The sequence below is a fragment of the Triturus cristatus genome, chromosome 10, assembly GCF_964204655.1.
Source record: "Triturus cristatus chromosome 10, aTriCri1.1, whole genome shotgun sequence".
NCBI lineage: Eukaryota > Metazoa > Chordata > Amphibia > Caudata > Salamandridae > Triturus > Triturus cristatus.
This window is the reverse complement of record NC_140593.1, coordinates 982647903-982667462: the sequence shown is the minus strand read 5'-3', so window position 1 is coordinate 982667462 and position 19560 is coordinate 982647903. Positions and strand designations below refer to the sequence as shown.

The following is a 19560-nucleotide window of genomic DNA, read 5'->3' as shown; positions in this document are numbered from 1 at the left end:
ACATGGTCATGAAAAAGAACAGTCAATGAAAGTTATCAATAGTACAATCAATTGTTCTAGTTGAAGCATTTGCTAGCAGATTGCTTGAGATTAAAGGGGAGGATTAGTGGAAATTCCATCATAACATGACAGTAAAAAATGCTTTAATTTTATCTGTAAATGAGCGTCTTAACTAGACTACCTATTCACCTATTTCTCTGCCCACCTGATTACACATCTATCTATCTATCTATCTATCTATCTATCTATCTATCTATCTATCTATCTATCTATCTATCTATCTATCTATCTATCTATCTATCTATCTATCTATCTATCTATCTATCTATCTATCTATCTATCTATCTAAATAGCTTTCTGTCAATTTATATTCTTTCTGCCTTTCCATTTGCTTGTTTGTTTGTCTATCTATCCGTCCATTGATTGCCCTATTTATTTATCCATATGTCAGCCTGTTCTCTGTCTGTCCATCTTCTCTACTCTCATTCATATATTTGTCCATCTGTTTGACTTTATCACCGTCTGCCCGCTAGACTATTTTCCACCTGTCTTTCTGTCTATCCACCCAACTCTCCTTCTGAGTAGCTATCTGTCTTCCTCCCTTTGTGTCTATGTCTTTTGTTCTTTCATATTATTAAACTCGGTATTTACAAGGTTGCAAGCTATAGTTATATTTACTATTAAAATGAAGCATGGAAACATATATATACCAAATGAACCTTGCAAGTGACTTGCAAAGCAAGTACAATTTGTTTAGTCTCTCATATCTGTTCGTAGACTGCGGAAAGAAATTTTCATTCTCGTAAAATGTTTGCTTATATATATTTTTGATGCAAACCTTTACCACAGTAAAAGATAAAAATATACAAATATATCCGCCAGAAAAGCGATTGTCGAATTAAAAGTTAACTTTATACTGTTTTATCTCTTTAATTAAGCTCCCTCTCTTTATATTTGTTTTGCTTTTTCACATAAGGTGGTTTAGAGCACTTGCACCCTTCCAGAATCACTGTGTGATGATTTTGCCTTGTGTGTGGAGTCCTCAGGGCCTTATGTCTTGGATTAATCCCCATCACTAGCGTTTGTGCGGGCACTGAATCATGGCGTTTGGATAACTGTGGACTTCCTTAAAGTGGAGAGCTGTTCGTGTGTGGTCAGCAATTGCAAGGAGGCTCCAAGAACTCTTTAGTGCTATCAGCTCATTACAGAGAGGTGTTTCATCAAAATATTGAATAAAAAATATCATGCTGAATAAATATTGCGTCAAAAATATTGTGAAGGCAAAAATATTGGGGAACAGAATATCAAAGATAAGTATATCTTTTTTTTGTATAGAATTTCTTTGTAAAGAATATAGTAATTAGTATAGTTCACAGTGATATAGTTGAAAACATAATTGTTTTGTTTAAATTAATTAATGTATATTAGTTAGTATATTATTTTAGAAGTTAGTATTGCTAGTGTAGTTGTTTTAATTTTTTTAAATAGTTTGCAATTGTAAATGTATACATTTTTTAATCTACATAGTAATTTATAATGTAGTAGCAGGTTGTTATGTTTGTAGGGGATTAAGGTGGGAAGTTATTAGATTAATTTCTTTCAAATAACTTTTAAATAGAACTATGGTATTTTAATGAATTTTGCATGTTTTTAACTGTTTATTATTTAAATGATTAGTTATATGTTTTTTATTTCATAATTTATAAGTATATGTTTTAAATATGAATGTTAATAAAATATCATTATTTCCAAAATTGTATTTTTTAATTTAACTATTATTTATTTATTAACTATTTTCAATGAAAATGTTTTCAATTTTTATATTTTATTGTGGTGTGCATAGTTTGTTTTGGTTTGTAGGGAAGGAAGTGAATTAGATTTTTTGTATTTTATGGGTTATATTCTATGCTTATTTTCATATAAAGTATGGTTTAAACATTTTTTGTTGTTAACTATTTCAATGTTTTCTAGAGGATAACTATGATTTGAAACTGTACATGTGTCTAATATCCTATCTTCAAAAAGTGATCTGATTAGTTTGTAATCCTTTTAGTTGCTATAGACCACTGATACTCAAAGTACGGCATGGGGGCCACCACCAGCCCTCTTGACCTATAATTGCGGCCCTCCTGGTGAACAGCAACATAAGCTGCTGTTTAGTTGCTGAGCACTACTTTTAAGGGTTTATTTTAAATAAATGAGCAAGCATTTATGAACCTGCAGATAAATGCTTGCCCATTTATTTAACATGTGTTTAGACCTCTTAAACAATCTCTGACCCATCCAGACCTCCTACCACAACCGTGCTAGCATGAGTGCGGCTCTCGGTCACACCACAGACCGTACTTTGCGGCCACTAGGCACATGTTTGTAAGTAGCCATGCTATAGACACATCTATGGCTCAAAACCACTTCTTCACTGGATTTGACTTCCCTGTCATAAATATCTAGAGAGTCAGGTAGCACCCAGAGCTTCCTTTGGCTTTTAAAGAGATCCTGCTTGTAAGCAGTACATTTGTTCCCCAAACAATTTTGTAGAGAAGCACCATAAGTCTTGTAATGACTTTCCCAGAAAAAGATGCTTGTGTCACCATTTGCCGGTAGGGATATCAGCTGGTAGAGGGCAAGAGGATGGAAAGAGGGAGGCAGGAGGATGACTGGTGTGAGACAGTTGATGGGATCGGGTGTAATGCTGGTTACAGGTTTGAACCTCAGTTGAGCTGAAATATCCATTCTTTGATACAGGTTGATACAATGATCACTAGACAGGGTAAAGGTGATTGGAAACATCAGAACAAAGGTGGATGGGGCAGCAGGCTTATCCAGGGGTCGGCTAGAAGGCATTGTCATGTGTTCCAAGTTCACCAGGGCCTCAAATTTAGAAACCTGTAATTTTTTTGTCATTCCATAAAGTTATAATTATGTAAATAACTACATGTATAATTATATCTAGAGTCTCAAAATTTGGAGGTGGTCTAGTGCTTATGGGGCCTCTGAGTGGATCTGGAAGGGAAACAGAACCGAGAAAGACAGGTATAAAACATGGAGAAGTGGCAGGGCAAAGAGATCAATGATAGGACAGAGAGAAATGGGAGAAAGCATAACAAGAGTTGGGATAAGAGGATGTGTAAATAGGTCGATGGGATGGTTAGCTTGGTAGAGTGCAAAACAACATGAGTATCGTTGACAACCATGATGGACATGGGCAGCGCCAACAACGGACGTGGCTGGCGAGTTCCTATGAAAGATGTTTTTCTCACCAACACTTATGGTTTTTTACAAGTTAAGCACTGATGTTAAGTTATTTTCTCTAGCAGATGCACCAAGACTCAGACCATGCTATACAGCAAAAAGTGGTCGGCAGAATTATCAGCTATTACTCCCAGCTTATCTTGGTACCCCTGGTACTACCTATTATTATTAGGGTGTTCGGACTGCCATTGTCCCACTGCAGCTGCCAGGGAACTACCAGTGTTGCGGCTGTCAGGAGACATCAATATGCTTGGCAGGACTGCCGCGGTCCTGCCAAGCATATTATGAGTTTCCTCTCTGCTATGGTTTTCATGGCGGTTCCTCCTCCATGAAAACCCTGGTGAAGATGTGCCTCTGGATCCTGGGGTGCATGCAGGGGGTACAACATGTGCCCCTCATTCCATGCTGGAACTGTTTTTGGCGTTCCCACTGCTGTGCCAATTTTTAGAGGCACCACTGTGGGAATGCCCAAAAAAGCCCAGCCGACAAGAGGAAACTCCTTATCTAGCCAGCGGCCTGACCACGGCTTTGGAGTTGCTGCGGCAGAATGGACCCGGCGCCACACCACGAAAGTCGTAATCAGGCCCAAAGTGAGCAGAATTTATCATTTATAAAATATAATTAAGTTACTCTGCTAGGCTGAGGATTCAAAGAATGTAAAATCTGACTTTTCGGAGGCCAGCATTGAAATAGCAGTCATAACCCATATTGCTCTTGCTAGTGTCCATGCATAGCTGTCCTAGGTTCAAGCAGGCAGGTAGTGTCACACATTTTCCATCATCTCCCCAATCGTCCACTAGTTCACTGCCTATTGTTTGGTCTCTAGAACCTGAGTGGCCTACCTGGTTTTCGGAACTTGTTGAATTTTCATCAATGACGCATACATCCACGTAGTGAGGGAAGGGTTCAGACCACCCATCTTCAGTGCAATTCCTGCTAATTTCTCCTGTGGGGGAACATATATGCATTCATTTAGTTTGAGTGCATTTTTACAATATAATCTACAGCTATGCAAAATTACATTTATCAGCATTATCATTTTGCTTCACTCATCGAGTAAATTCATGGTCCAGTTGATACTCCAAGTGAGTGATATTTTAGTTGGCACTAAGAGCAAAATACCTATCTATTACAAGATCACATTGCTCTATGATCCCCTCATCTGTCACATCTGTTATTGACCACTTACCTCTCCTATCTGCGATCCCTCCATGTCACCAACTGTCCCTATTTTCACAACCAGTACCACTGGTGATTTTTTCATTTACTTTTCTTTTACATTTTCCATCCAAGCTGCCATGTTATTTCATGGTTTTCTTTTACCTTTCCTCTTGCTCTCATGCTGATTCTCAGTTGAGCATCTTGCCTCTTTACCTTTCGCTATAATTTGGAGACCTCTTTCTACATATACCCATACAAGGCCTCTTTTATCAGGCCTTTATATCACGCTTCCACTGTACCTCGCAAATCTCGACCTGATTTATTCCAGTTGTGTCTCCTCCATCTATGATATGTTTTCTCTAATTCTGTGCATTTTATTTCAGATACCTTTTTAAATCCTCCTAATTTTCTGTTCTTCGTCCTTCAAAGTATTTATGGACCTCACTATTTTGCTCCACCCTATGCTTACCTTTTTCCCTGTGTCTGTGTGTGAGCGCAATATTAGGCTCATCTTGTCCAAGTGCTACAGGCATCTGTATGTGTCCACATAATCTCTAAAATACTCAAAAGGTCTACTCTGTGATGTGAGAAATGATTCTACATTTAATATGCACATGATTCCTACACTTGTCCTTTCTCATACTGATCTGACAGTCTGCCTGAACTCACTGCCTATGCTATCACCATAAGCATTAGCAGGGCTGGTGGAACATTGCGGCTTGTGTAGGCAGCTGCCTTAGAGAACCACCACAAAAAACACATTAGGGTGACAATCGCACTGGTTTCTAGTGAATGGCACAATGTCATTTAGTGCGGTGCTCTGAAACTCATAGCTTCAAGGCGTGATTACTATATGTTTTAAGTGAATTTATTTGACCCTTTACACCTCATTTTGATGCTCAAATGGCCTTCTTTTCATTTGTCTCCATTATTTCGATTTTGCCTTTAATTTTGCAGTCTTAAAATTTTTTTAATAGTTGCAAATTGGTGTTCCTCTCTATATATGTTTCCACTAATTTCTTATGTTTCCGTTATTCCTTTTTTTAGATGTGCCAAATGCACTTGCGTGATCAATGCATCCCCTCCTGTTCTCACTTTAGATTTGTATCTTTTATTGTCTATTCCTCCAAATACGAACCATTCTTTTCGTTTCAGCTCATCATGTGCTGCTTTTCACACTCACTTGAAACCAATATACATCCATGAAGCAAAGCCTTTCTCTTCCTTTCCATCATGATCGTGATCATTTCTATTTATGTTTGCTGAAAGGTACAGCGTTTTATTATTCTATGTACAGCACGAGTATTACATTTCTTCATTTATTAAATTAAGTTAAATTGTTTGAAGAGCTCATAAATCTTGGCAGCTTTAAATTGACAGATTGTGTTACCAATCGAACACAATATTTAAATCTTTCCTAAAAAATAGAGTTTATATGATGCGGGTTTATAAAGGTGCTGCAAAGAATCTCAAACTAGGGGATATAGGATCAGACTTTTAGAAAGTTGGCATTTTTTTCCCCAACCATTTGATTCCTGGGTGGCATGACTAAGTGTAGTTGGCAGTTGGTCTTTTTGTATTGCTCCATGACAGTGAAACAAAGAGAAGCTAGGTGTTATCACGATGGTCCACTCCTATTTAAGGAGGGGGAAGAGCTGTCACCTACCACACTTTCACATCACAAAGGCTCTGCCTAAGCACTCTCATAAAGGGTTTGACAATGGCTTTTTGGGACCCTAGACAAGCTGGGGACAGGGCAGGGAGGCAGGAAATTCCAAGCACTTCTGCAGTATGGAAACCTCTAGAAACGTATCCTACCTCAAAGTGGGCACAATGTACAAAGGTTGGACCTCTAGCCCCAACTCTTCAATGCACATCTGGAGCTGTAGAAGACTCAGAAGAAGGACTGCTGTGCTATTTTGCTGCAAGGAGGACTGCCACTCTGCTGCCCTGCTGTCCTCCTACCTGAGCGAAAAGGACTAGAACTGCAACTTGAAGCCAGGACATCCAGAGTGACTCTAAGGGCTAGTTGGCTGGCCACCTGATCAGAATCATCAGGCAAAGAGCAGGCATCCTCCATCTTCGACCCAGCACCTAGACTCTGCCAGATGTGGGTCCTGCTCTCCCAAATGGTGCCACCCCAGTCCTGGACCCTTGGAAGTGGGACTGAAGGTGCTCTGCCCAACCGGGGTCCTCATCAGAACCAAGGCAAAGTCCCTTGGAAGCTTCACCGAACAGCTGCCAGTCTCTATGGAATAGACGTTGAGAGATGCAAAGCCTCGCAGCTAAACATCCATCTACATCTGAACAAATACAAAGTAATACAAAGTCCCACCAAGCTCACTGGAATCGATGCAAAGTGATGCAAAGCCCCGACAACAGCTTCATCAGAACGGATGCCAGACATTGCCAAGCTTCACAGAGCAGACTGTACACTAGGATTTACAGAGCTTTGTACAGCAGGCCTAACTTTGTCCTGTAGCTGTCCCACGCTTCATCGCAGATTGACTGAACTTCTGACTTTGTCCCAGTCCGGTATGGCCAGATAACCACAGTTGGAGCTTTGTGATTTTTGGCTCTATTTTCCCTTAAATCTTTTACATTTCATATCTCCATTTCTACTGATTGGATTTTGTTGCCATTTTGGTCGTAAATTATTTATCAAATTTTTCTAAATTAATGTGGGATTTTTCTTATGCTATGTTATCACTTTCTTATTGTTTGAAGTGGTGCATAAATACTTTACACATTGCCTCTAAGTTCAACCTGACTGCTTTTGTGCCATGCTACCAGAGGGTTAAGCACGGGTTAATTTGGGGTTTGCTTGTGTTTCACTCTGACAGAGATTGTAGTTGCTGCTTGAGTAGAGTTTCACTCCCATTAACCAGTATCACAATTTCCAACACCTTGCCCATTAGAAGTGGCTGCAGAATGCACTTAAAGGATGGGATGTTTCGCCTGTACAGCTTTGAATAGTTGCTAGTCACAGAACTGTGAATCTGGGCTCTGATGATGCAGACAGCTAACAGGAATTTCAAACAAACCTGTCACAATGTATGTTTATTTCCTGCCAAACAAAATTGTGAAATAGTGGTTTCGGAGGCTGGAGGGATTTGTTTTTGACTTTATGATTCCATGTAGAAACAGGAAATCTAATTGCTGTCATGGCTTAGTTCACAAAGGAGATTAAATAGATGAAGGACTGAAAGTATTAGTTGGTGGGGTGGTGCACAGTCCTCCTAGTTCACAAAAGCTCATCAAAAAAGAGAGGATGTCCATTTTCAAAGAAGCTGAAGGGTCCCCCTATATCAAATTTAAAGCCATAATGTCCTACATTTTCTACCATCCGGTAGAAGCCGTGCGTTTGCTGGACAACATAAACCATGGGATGGTGCCAGACTGATTCTATGCATCCCCTCAGGAGATGTTGGCCTGGAGTCCTCCTAGCACACAGTGCCACAATAAGTACCCCTAAATCTAAAAAGGTAACAAATGGATTGGGCAACTTCAGAAAATGACAACCCTGACTCCCCAAGGAATCGTGGTGAAAGATCTAGAACCTTTTGCTTAGTCACTTATGTATGCCCAAAGAGATATAGAAAAAATACACAAAGAGGCGTTTCAATATTTATTGAACCATTCTGATTCATAGGCAAAATATACGCGCTGCAAGTTATTTGACAGGAACAGATGAAAGTGATCAGTACTATGAGAACAGTTAAAAGTATAAAGAATTCCATCATTTTGCTAAAGCAGTGTGTGTGTGTATATGCTGGCATATACGTAATATGCATAGGGAACTCCTACTATGCACTCCATAACTTGTTCACAAGTTGGACATCCCATGTCGCAGAGGGACAAAGGAATCAGCTGTGCTGAGGTCCTGGCAACAGTGACCTCGCAGTGACAGCAAAGTGCTCTTCTAATTTGAACACGAATATGCGTGTGTATTTATAATAACAATAGCCATGCTTCCATGCCAAAACCTCAGGCAGGTTATCATTGTTTATCCTCTCATGATAGCTATGTCGCCTTCGGGACAAATAACAAACAACAACAATTGCACAATGTATGTTTAGGCCTTGTACTAAATGTTCAAGGTGCCATGATAGTGTTCTTGCAAATTGGAAATACAAGCAATATGGTTTCAGAAAATCTAATCCTGCACTTTCACACAGGTAAATATGTGTCAAAAGATCATTGTGTTAGAAAGCAGGCACCTTACGGAAAATGTACATGTAAATTGGCAGTGTTTCTTCCTGGGTCTAATACAGCCACGTGACAATGAGGCAAGCATTCAAGAATCATTTAGCAGCTAGAATTCTATTCTTTGTAATGCTGTTAACAACTGCCTCTTTGCAATGTAGTGACGCAATTCCCAAGGCAAAAAGCACATTACATAGATGATTACACTTGAAAAAGGCCTCATTATGAGGTTTCTGGTAACAGCAGTTACAAGACAATCAGAACTACAAGAACCATTGTAATGCTGCAGATCAGGAGTATTTGCTACATAGGCTCCACCTATTATTTGCAGCCGGGGTGTTGCACCAGAATATCACAGTTGAAATAGCGACCTACACATATATTGGAAATATCATAGTGGTGGAATTTGTACACTTGACATTATTTTTGGAGTCAGTATCATGGTTACTATATATGCAAAAGACGATATTTCTGGGTTCGAGAATGTGGCATTCAACCACAACAGGTGGAGTCTCTGGATGAAATACTGAAGGAGAAGAGGACTAACCGAGTGAATCGGCCTAGAATTACCAATTAACTCAGCAATTCCCTATTTGTTAGGGGACTAACAGGGCCACACACTGAAAACCCATTAACTCTTCCTATGGACTTACCCATGCCCCAGAGAAAGGCTCTTCTGAAAAAGGTTTTCTAAAGATTTCAAAACATTTACAGGAATTAAATGTACCTTTGCATAGACGATTAAACACAAACACTTAGTGAGGACTCTTTGGGGGAATTGGAACCTTTATTTTGACCAACATATGTAATATTATCACGTGTAAAAGATTTTCTGAGCCTGCATTATTGAACCATCTCACAGGGTTAAAAGCGGCTCTGCCACACAGGATCATTGATTATACCCAAATTGCCACATAAAAATAGAGCCTTGAAAACAGAAATCATGCCAACAGATATCTAATACTGACATGAAGCACTTTTATACAGCCTATCGGCTATAATTTCCAAATATGAGACCAACCCTATCCCTTAAAAAATCATCTCTTCCATGACTTAGTAATACAAACAGCAAACTATTGCTGCTGTCAGGAGCTGACAGCTTCTACATATATGTGTAGCTCAATATATAGCTTCTGTTGATCCAGTAGTAGGTATCATTGTCATTAATGACAGAACACAGTGATGTTTAGTAGATTGCATGTAGGTTGTGTTTTGTGTGGGTGTTCGTGCGTGTGTGCATGCATGCATGCACATGCTTAGTGGACAAGCAATACAAGACCATCTTCCTACCTGCACTAGAGTCTCCAATATCTTCCTTTTGGTTCCACCCTGAATTGAAAAAGAAAAAAAGGAAAGTGTTAGAGAAAAAAAAATAAAGAACAAAGGCATCATAGAATGCTTAAGTCTGTGCAGTTATATTACCTTTACTTACGGTAGAGTTACTTGGAAATGTCTCTTGGAAATAAATACCTTGCAATAATATTTCTTGACTTTTCCAGTTTAATCCACATAGTTCTCATTATGAGAGACCTGTAATTTCAGATGGGGCCTGCAACCCTGTTACCAATCCCATAAGGAATTATTAGGTCTGGAAAGCTACTTTGGTTCTCTCGTGTTTCCCCTAAAAAGTTTAACAGAGATATTATCTCCAAGAGGACTGAGCCCCTGTATAGTTAATCCAGAAGGGACTGAGCCCCTGTATAGTTAATCCAGAAGGTTAAGTGGTACTCAGAAACCTCAGAGTGTTGGAGGAAATGCTAAATCTGTAGAAGAAGACAATGGAAAAAGTTACCTCCACCAGGTGGACAATATGGGGAGTCGAAATGTATTTGATGGATTCTCCTCAGAATTGAACATTAACACCAGAAATAAGAGGAATTTGAGTTACCAACTGAGCTCTAAATCTTAGTCTAAATCAGAATCCTTACTCTGGAAAATGTTAACAAACATTTACATTTCCTAAGTAAACATAAGAGATCTTGAAACACTGCATCAATCAAAAACATGAACACTGATTCTGCTAACACTGATTTAGATTTTCCAATCATGAGTCTTTTTGAATTGAATATGTGGAAATAAGGGCTCTTTAATCACCAAGTTTATCAATTATAAATCTCTTCCTATGTGCAAAGGCTCAGTTGATGAAATCATGCCCCTTTGGCTCGGAAACTGTGTTTACAATTTCAATATCTGTCTTTGCTCACTAAGGGCCAGATGTATCAACATTGAATTTTGCGAGTCCATAATAGCGAATTTTACTGATTCGCTATTTCGCAATCCCAAAATGCAATGTATGTAGGTTGCACACAAAAAATATGCGATTCCTTAATAGCGAATTCCAAATTTCCATTCGATATTAAGGAATGCCTTCCCATTCATTCCTATGGGCCTAGAGGCTCATAGGAATGAATTGGAAGACATTCGCAATTTGCGATTACCAAATTGGTAATCGCAAATTACCAATGCAATTACAAGGGTGATAGGGGGCCAAAAGGCCACCCTAATGCACCTCCAAAAAAAGGTAAGTGTCTGCATGTGGTGCACATGCATGCCCAAAGGGCACGTGTGTGCGCTGGGAAACAGCCTTTTTAACGCAATTGTTACAACACATGCAATTACATCGCATGCCGTTGCAACGTAGAAGGTGTTGCATTTACTCCAACACCTTTCCTACTGTTGCATACCTGGAGGTGGAATAGAAAATTAATCTATTCCAACTTCCAGCACTCCCCGAAAGAAAGTCGGGGTAAAGTTTTGCGTTGCAATGGCATGCGATTTAATCGCATGCGTTGTAACGTCACATATTCGTGTGCGCCACATGGCACTTAGAAAAATGCATTTTTCTAGGAATTTGAAAATTACCACAAACTTGAAGTTGGTGGAAATTTGCGATTCCTTAAAGCAAGGTGCAATTTTTAACTGCTTTCTGCATTGCATTTAGCAAATCGCAAAATTGTGATTCCCTAAATGCATTAGCAAAATAGGTAATCGCAAACATTGTGAGTCCCTATTTTGCGAATGCCTTTTGGGATGCTACATTCCAAAAGGCTTTTTACCATTTGCATAGGGGCCGATTCTGCAAATCAGCCCATTTACGACCGGTAAAAGGCTTGATACATCTGGCCCTCAATCGTTTTGCAAGAAGTGGGCCAATTCCCAATCTGTGCCAGACAGGTGCCCAGCTTACAGGGGTGCATCAGAGTCTCTACCGCACTTTGTATTCTTTAGCCCAGCCTATGGTACTCATAGGAAGAAATGGATATTGACGCTGTACAGGAAGCTGGGTTCTAGGAGACACTTGGAGGCTCTTAGGATAATAAGGAACAATACCTCCAGGATGGTGATATTCACAGTAGCAAGACACCTTATGTCTGCATGGATCTTGACGTTCTAATTGTTTACAAGGAAGTGAACAGGAAATGCCGTAAATCACGGTTAATATAAGTGGGTGCATGTAGCTGTGATACCATGTGCATTTCCAGTTCCCACAGAAACCACCATTGGCTCGATTGTATCTAACAAATGTTTTTAGGTATTTTAAAATGTAATCTAACTTTATGGGCATTTTATTTCACAGCAGAGAAGCTTAGGTTTTCTGCCTGCTTTGCACTGTAAGCCCGCCTGTGTGCGATTGTATTTTATTAATTACAAATTGATGCACCTTAATTCAACTAGCACACTTTCCTTTTGTGTAAGTTACTCTAAGACGACCCTGCCTCCTTGGTATAGCAGATTAATGAAGATGAGCCTATATGTAAAATTGTATTTTATTGCTATGTTGCTGCCACTTTGTGCATGCCCCTAGGGCACAAGGATCAAAAGGACTGTTAAATGTGGGCCATGTGTGGTCCATAAGAAAAACATACAGCCTTTTGTACCTAACTTAGGTCCACTTGTTCAGCTGCATGAGGAGTTTGTGGGAGTATAAGTTTGTGACTATCTGGCCCTCCTCCACAACGGCTTAGTAGGTGCTCTCGATATGTATGACTTTAAGTGTGTATGCTCATTCTGGTTTTATACAGTCTTTTGTGCCTTTCTTCACCAATTCTTGTAAGCTTTTTGTCCAAAATAACTAGGAATTGGATTGACTGTGTTGTATATGATCAATTAGCCTCATTGTATATGTTCTACACTTGCTGTCTGATTTGCAAGGCTGTTATGTAAAATGTACTGTTGATTTTATTGTGCTTTTGTGATCCTAGTGATCAAAATAAAGCTTTTATGATGAGGATGAATTGTTTTTTTTGCTTCAAAAGGTCACTTTCTTTTTTAATGGAATTATTTCTTTGAATCATAAACTGATCCTTTAAGTGACATTCTTTTTCATAGTGAATTATTTTTATGTCCGCTTCTTCATTGTTTTTTCATGGTCATTTGTACTGAACAAAATAGACCCAAACCACAATTTGAGCAGAGCTAATTTTGGGCAGCAATTCGCCTAATTTATCTATGGGTGAATTAAAATCACCCACCCTTGATTACGACTATTACAAGATTAACTTTGAAGTCAAAATAATTCCATGTGCCATTTGTTTACTGAGGGATATGGATGAACAATTAATGCAGCACAGTAGCTCGACTTGTGTGCTAAGAATTGATCTGATTGGTCCCTTGTTTACATCATCAGAGCCATTATTGTTAGTATTATGAAAGTCTTATGCTTTTCAAGCATGTCCAGCAGACTCTTAGGCAGTAAATTACAAAGTCAGTGATAGAGGCTTTGTTGTCATAGTTGGAAAGACTATACCACAACAGAAGCACTTTTCAGGATTGCTAATAACTTTGGCCTCTTTTGTCGGATTCTCAAAAGTCTATTTCTAAAGGAAATGTGCATGAACCTTAAAATTGTTTCGGAAAGTCTTATGCAGATTAGTTGGGGGTGTTCCAAAACGTTCTCATTGAATAACTTACTGAAAGTTTTGCTCAGACCTGCACTGAAAGCCTATGGACAGAATTGCATCGGAGGTGACAGGAATGTAAGGTTTAGCACACCTTTTTGCTTTTGGTCTTTAAATCTGCAAACTGGTCTTTGAAATAGTCACATCAGTATTTTAAGGACATAGAAACTGTAATGATCATGACGTGGTTCAGGTACCATAATTTTAATCTAAACTACAATCTGATTGATTGAGATATTGTTCTTCAAATTGCCATTTTGCACACTGTGTATATATTCTTCCAGTTCACAGACCTCACCATGAAGGATATTTTGCTGGTACCATGTGGGGGGAGTGAGCACAGCCCTACCCCATTGTAAAGTAGGATAAAACCCAGAAATGTGAAACATTATGTTTCCTCTCACAGAATGGATCAGAACTATGATGCAAGGTTAATGAACTTGCATCCCTGCTTTGTGAAGCAGTTGAGATTGGTAGAACATGAACCACCTCAAGTCAAGTCAAAAATACTTTTATTAATTCTTTAAAAATCATAAAAGGATGGCAAACCATCATAAAATTCTAGTTCTAAACATTATGTAAACATATGTATATAAAAGATATAATTATGTAAAAAGTTGTTATTATTATTATTTTTTTTTTCTTTTTTTAGGTATCGTTTTGAAACATTGATCTGGTAGAAATCATTGGAAAAGGGAGCCATGATCACAGTAGAAAGTCCATCAAAAAGTTAAATGTTTGCTTGTCATGAAGAAATTTTGTCCAATTCTTTGACTGTGTTGTATATGATCAATTAGCCTCATTGTATATGTTCTACACTTGCTGTCTGATTTGCAAGGCTGTTATGTAAAATGTACTGTTGATTTTATTGTGCTTTTGTGATCCTAGTGATCGAAATAAAGCTTTTATGATGAGGATGAATTGTTTTTTTTGCTTCAAAAGGTCACTTTCTTTTTTAATGGAATTATTTCTTTGAATCATAAACTGATCCTTTAAGTGACATTATTTTTCATAGTGAATTATTTTTATGTCCGCTTCTTCATTGTTTTTTCATGGTCATTTGTACTGAACAAAATAGACCCAAACCACAATTTGAGCAGAGCTAATTTTGGGCAGCAATTCGCCTAATTTATCTATGGGTGAATTAAAATCACCCACCCTTGATTACGACTATTACAAGATTAACTTTGAAGTCAAAATAATTCCATGTGCCATTTGTTTACTGAGGGATATGGATGAACAATTAATGCAGCACAGTAGCTCGACTTGTGTGCTAAGAATTGATCTGATTGGTCCCTTGTTTACATCATCAGAGCCATTATTGTTAGTATTATGAAAGTCTTATGCTTTTCAAGCATGTCCAGCAGACTCTTAGGCAGTAAATTACAAAGTCAGTGATAGAGGCTTTGTTGTCATAGTTGGAAAGACTATACCACAACAGAAGCACTTTTCAGGATTGCTAATAACTTTGGCCTCTTTTGTCGGATTCTCAAAAGTCTATTTCTAAAGGAAATGTGCATGAACCTTAAAATTGTTTCGGAAAGTCTTATGCAGATTAGTTGGGGGTGTTCCAAAACGTTCTCATTGAATAACTTACTGAAAGTTTTGCTCAGACCTGCACTGAAAGCCTATGGACAGAATTGCATCGGAGGTGACAGGAATGTAAGGTTTAGCACACCTTTTTGCTTTTGGTCTTTAAATCTGCAAACTGGTCTTTGAAATAGTCACATCAGTATTTTAAGGACATAGAAACTGTAATGATCATGACGTGGTTCAGGTACCATAATTTTAATCTAAACTACAATCTGATTGATTGAGATATTGTTCTTCAAATTGCCATTTTGCACACTGTGTATATATTCTTCCAGTTCACAGACCTCACCATGAAGGATATTTTGCTGGTACCATGTGGGGGGAGTGAGCACAGCCCTACCCCATTGTAAAGTAGGATAAAACCCAGAAATGTGAAACATTATGTTTCCTCTCACAGAATGGATCAGAACTATGATGCAAGGTTAATGAACTTGCATCCCTGCTTTGTGAAGCAGTTGAGATTGGTAGAACATGAACCACCTCAAGTCAAGTCAAAAATACTTTTATTAATTCTTTAAAAATCATAAAAGGATGGCAAACCATCATAAAATTCTAGTTCTAAACATTATGTAAACATATGTATATAAAAGATATAATTATGTAAAAAGTTGTTATTATTATTATTTTTTTTTTCTTTTTTTAGGTATCGTTTTGAAACATTGATCTGGTAGAAATCATTGGAAAAGGGAGCCATGATCACAGTAGAAAGTCCATCAAAAAGTTAAATGTTTGCTTGTCATGAAGAAATTTTGTCCAATTCTTTTGCTGCTACTTTCCAAAATTTTATAGCACTGCAGGAGAGTGGAGTTGAGAACCATCCAAGACACCTGATGACCGCAACTCTACATGTTCTAATCTGTTCTTTCTTTAAGATCTCCCGAAGAATGGATTTACGTGTTTTCAGTAAAATGGGGCATATGCATAATAAGTGTAATAATGACTCCTCCCCTTGACAGCAAATGCGACATTCCTTAGATGGCCATACGTATTTCCATTGCGGGGTTAAATCTTTTGAGGGGAATGAACCCAGTCTTAGTAACATCAAGTAATGCTTTTTATAGTAAGAAATATGTTCAGTCAGATACCGTTGCGGTTTTAGCCTCTGGTATGTCTGAATCACAGCCCAGGCGTGATGTTTTTTAGAAAAAGACTTTTTGTCAGTTAATAGGGAGTTCCACTTAATTGCGGTATTTGCCGCGTTTTGAACCACCTCTCCTGTTTTAAGTTAAATTCATGAGTCAAGTGGAAACAAGTTAAACACGCCCAGTCACAAAGGGGCCCTAAGCACAATGATTTATTTCTTGAATAAACAGCAAATGTAAGGTGCGGGGTTCTCAAGACAGTTTGCAAACCTTTAGCTACTTCATTAACTGGGTTTCCTGGTTCGCAAGCCAATACGCATTTCTAAAAATAGTTTTACACATACTGTGACCAAAATTCAACTCTCTTGTCGTCAAACAGAAGAGGAAAGAAAAAGAAAAAAAATGGAGGGAAGAAAGTAATTGGGTGAAGGAGAAAGGGTTGAAAGCCATGCCTTGAGTCAGCAGTCTTCTAGACTTTGCCAAATGCTGTACTCTGAGGGCTAGGCAGGCTGATCAAGGAGTGTGGCTGAGAACAATTCCCTGCATTCCAACACTGCTGGTCATAGCCGAAAACTGGCTACTTTGAGCCCTCAGGTGGGGTACTAGTGCCAATGCGTTGCCTGCACATATGTCATGATTGAGGATTATACCCTGGGCCTAGACCGTGCGGCAAGGCCGAAGTCTGTGCTGTGCAAAGGGGCCGATGAGGAAGGTGGACTAGAGCCTGAGTGGGGACAAATGTCATGACCTACTCCAAAGGCTACTGAGCATGGCCAAAGAGTGGGTAATATGACCCTGGGGGTAGTTGAACTTGCTGTAAGGTATTACTTGCAATGAGACTGTCTTGGTCGTGACCATTAGTCATGCTCAGTAGGCTTCAGGGGCTGAATGCAGGATGTCACTGAAATCCACATCGATTGCCTAGAGACTCATGGGTGTTGCCAAAGTCAAAACCCAATGGGCTTATAGATCGAGGAGACTGGGTGGTATGTTTGGCTTGTGTTTAGGGTCTTCTGGCCATGACCAGTGGCCTTGCCCATCAGGCTTTGGGGCAGGGGAGACTGGCACATGCTATGACCACTGCCCTCTGGACATGACTACAGGTGCTATCTAGCATGAACTAGGATAGAGAGAGTGTGGGGATATTCCAGACAGTTGTTAAAAACACCCATTTGTTAAAATGTGGCAAAAAGGCAATATAGTCATCAGTACTTGATCAGAATTAGAGAAAATATAACACTGTTTTTAGAAAAACATTAGCTGAAGGAACATAATTGTTATCATTCAAAACAAACTTATATAGTTTGCCATTTGTTGGAAATGGCCCTTTGTGCAAGGTTACCCCAAACCTTTTGTCATCCTCCTTCTATTTTTCTGACTTGATTTTTGTTGGCTTTAGGACTCTGTGCACTTTTACCACTGCTAACCAGAGCATGTGCTCTCCCCCTAAAACATGGTAACATTGGCTCATATTCAACTGGCATATTTAATTTACTTTTGAGTAAATAGTAACATGCACTTAATGTTTCTAGCGCTTGTAAATTAAATGCTACTAGTGGGCCTGCAGCACTGCTTGCGCCACCCACATAAGAAGCCCCTTAACCATGTCTCAGACCTGCCACTACAGGGACTGAGGGAGCAGTTTACTGCCACTTGACTTGGCATTAAAAACGTTTTGCCAAGCCTTAAACTTCCCTTTTATTACACAAAGGTCACCCCTAAGGTAGGCCCTAGGTAGCCCTATGGGCAGGGTGGTGTGTAAGTAAAAGATAGGTTGTTTACTTTTATGTTTGACATGTCCTGGTAGTGACAGCGTATTTCATTTTTCTCTACTATGGGGTCTACTCTTTCTATAGGCTTGCATTGGGAATTCCCTTATATACTTTTAAGTGGTAATTCCTGATCAGAAAGGAGTAGTTTTGTCATGTTTGTTATGTTTAGAATAGCAATGATAAATCATCCTTACTGGTGAAGTTGAATTTCACATTACTGTTTTATAAATACCAATTTTAGAAAGTGGACATTTCTCTGTGCTTATAACTCTTTGTGCCTGACAGCCTGTCTCCAATACACAATTGAGTGGAGTGACACTACATTTTATGCATTCCCTCTAGACAGCCACAACACAGGAAGGGCTGGGTGTGACAGGAGATTCAATTGCCTTCATCTGCATACTAATACGTCCTAGGCAGAAATGGGGATAGGTGGCTCATGTTTACATCTGAATAGGTTGTGTCCCACCCTCACACAAAAGGGTGATTTACCCCCTACTCGTGGTCTGGAGCCAGAGATGGGCTGAAAGAGATCTTTGTGCACTTCAGAGAGTTCCTTTGAAGCCACCTCAAACATAACAGGCCCTTTTTGGTATAAGTACCAGGACTCTGGCCTTAACAAATCAGAAACTTCTGGATCTTGAACTGGACCTCTCTCAGAAGAACTGCTGAACTTAAAGGACTTAACTGGACTGCCCTTCAAAGTGATCTCCAAGGGCTTGCTGGCTTGTCTCCTTTTTTCTGCAGTCTCAGAGACACAACACACTTCTTGCAATTCTGCTGGTGCTGCTGGACTCTGCCATCTACAAGTCCTACCTTTGCCTGAGGTGCCTCTCCAGTTCTGGACCTCGGACGTGGGTGCTAGAGCTGGGTTGCAACAAAATCAATTCATCCCCTGCCTGTGTGTGGTACAGCCAGCTCATCAATATCGTTGTGGGAGTAAAATCGGAGCATCGCATCAGGACAAGAGCTTTGCCTTCAGAGATCAATGCATCACGCAGCATGTTGGCACTGCTGCAGCTTGGTGAGCTCAACGCATCCCTTGACTGAATGACAGAATCCAGCACATCGTTCTATGCCTCTCGACTCCAGCACCCATCTTCAGAACTGATGCATCGCCTTCATCGTGTGGAGAAGATCGACGCATTCTGCGCCTGCAGGACGCATCTCGCTGCTTGAGACTCAGAAAGGTACTTTGTTCACCAGGGCCTGTGTGTGTCCTATAGCTGGCCTGCACTCCATCACAGTCAGGCCGAACTTTGACTTTGTCCCGGTCCAGCGTGACCTAAAGTAACCCTTTTAGGGCTTCTTGCTTTTATGCGCTTTACCGCCTTTATTCCTTTAAAATTTAATAGTTTGGCTTCTACCTATTGGATTTTTGTCATTTTGGTCTTGTTTTGTTTATAATATCATAATCTATTTTTATAAACATGTGTGGAGTCTTTTTGGGGTGTATTCATTGTGTTACTGTGTGTTAGTGTGTGTGTGTTGCACAAATACTATTATACTATGGTTATGGCTGAATGGCATCTGTGATTTTATGTGTACAATCCTATTGAGCTAACCATAACTGGAGAATTTGGGTGGTTTTAGGTT

At 39.4% G+C, this 19560-nt stretch overlaps 1 protein-coding gene across 4 annotated transcripts in view; it reads right to left on the bottom strand.

Moving 5' to 3' along the window:
• The window catches only part of ADCYAP1R1 (ADCYAP receptor type I), an 808856-nt gene that overhangs the window by 239964 nt on the left and 549332 nt on the right, over nt 1-19560 (bottom strand). For all 4 annotated transcript variants that reach the window (XM_085628890.1, XM_085628887.1, XM_085628888.1 and 1 more), the window contains exons 5-6: nt 9910-9948; nt 4095-4198 (exon numbers count right to left, since the gene is read on the bottom strand). In XM_085628890.1, coding sequence (XP_085485016.1) covers nt 4095-4198; nt 9910-9948 — 143 coding nt within the window. The remainder of the gene's footprint in view (nt 1-4094; nt 4199-9909; nt 9949-19560) is intronic.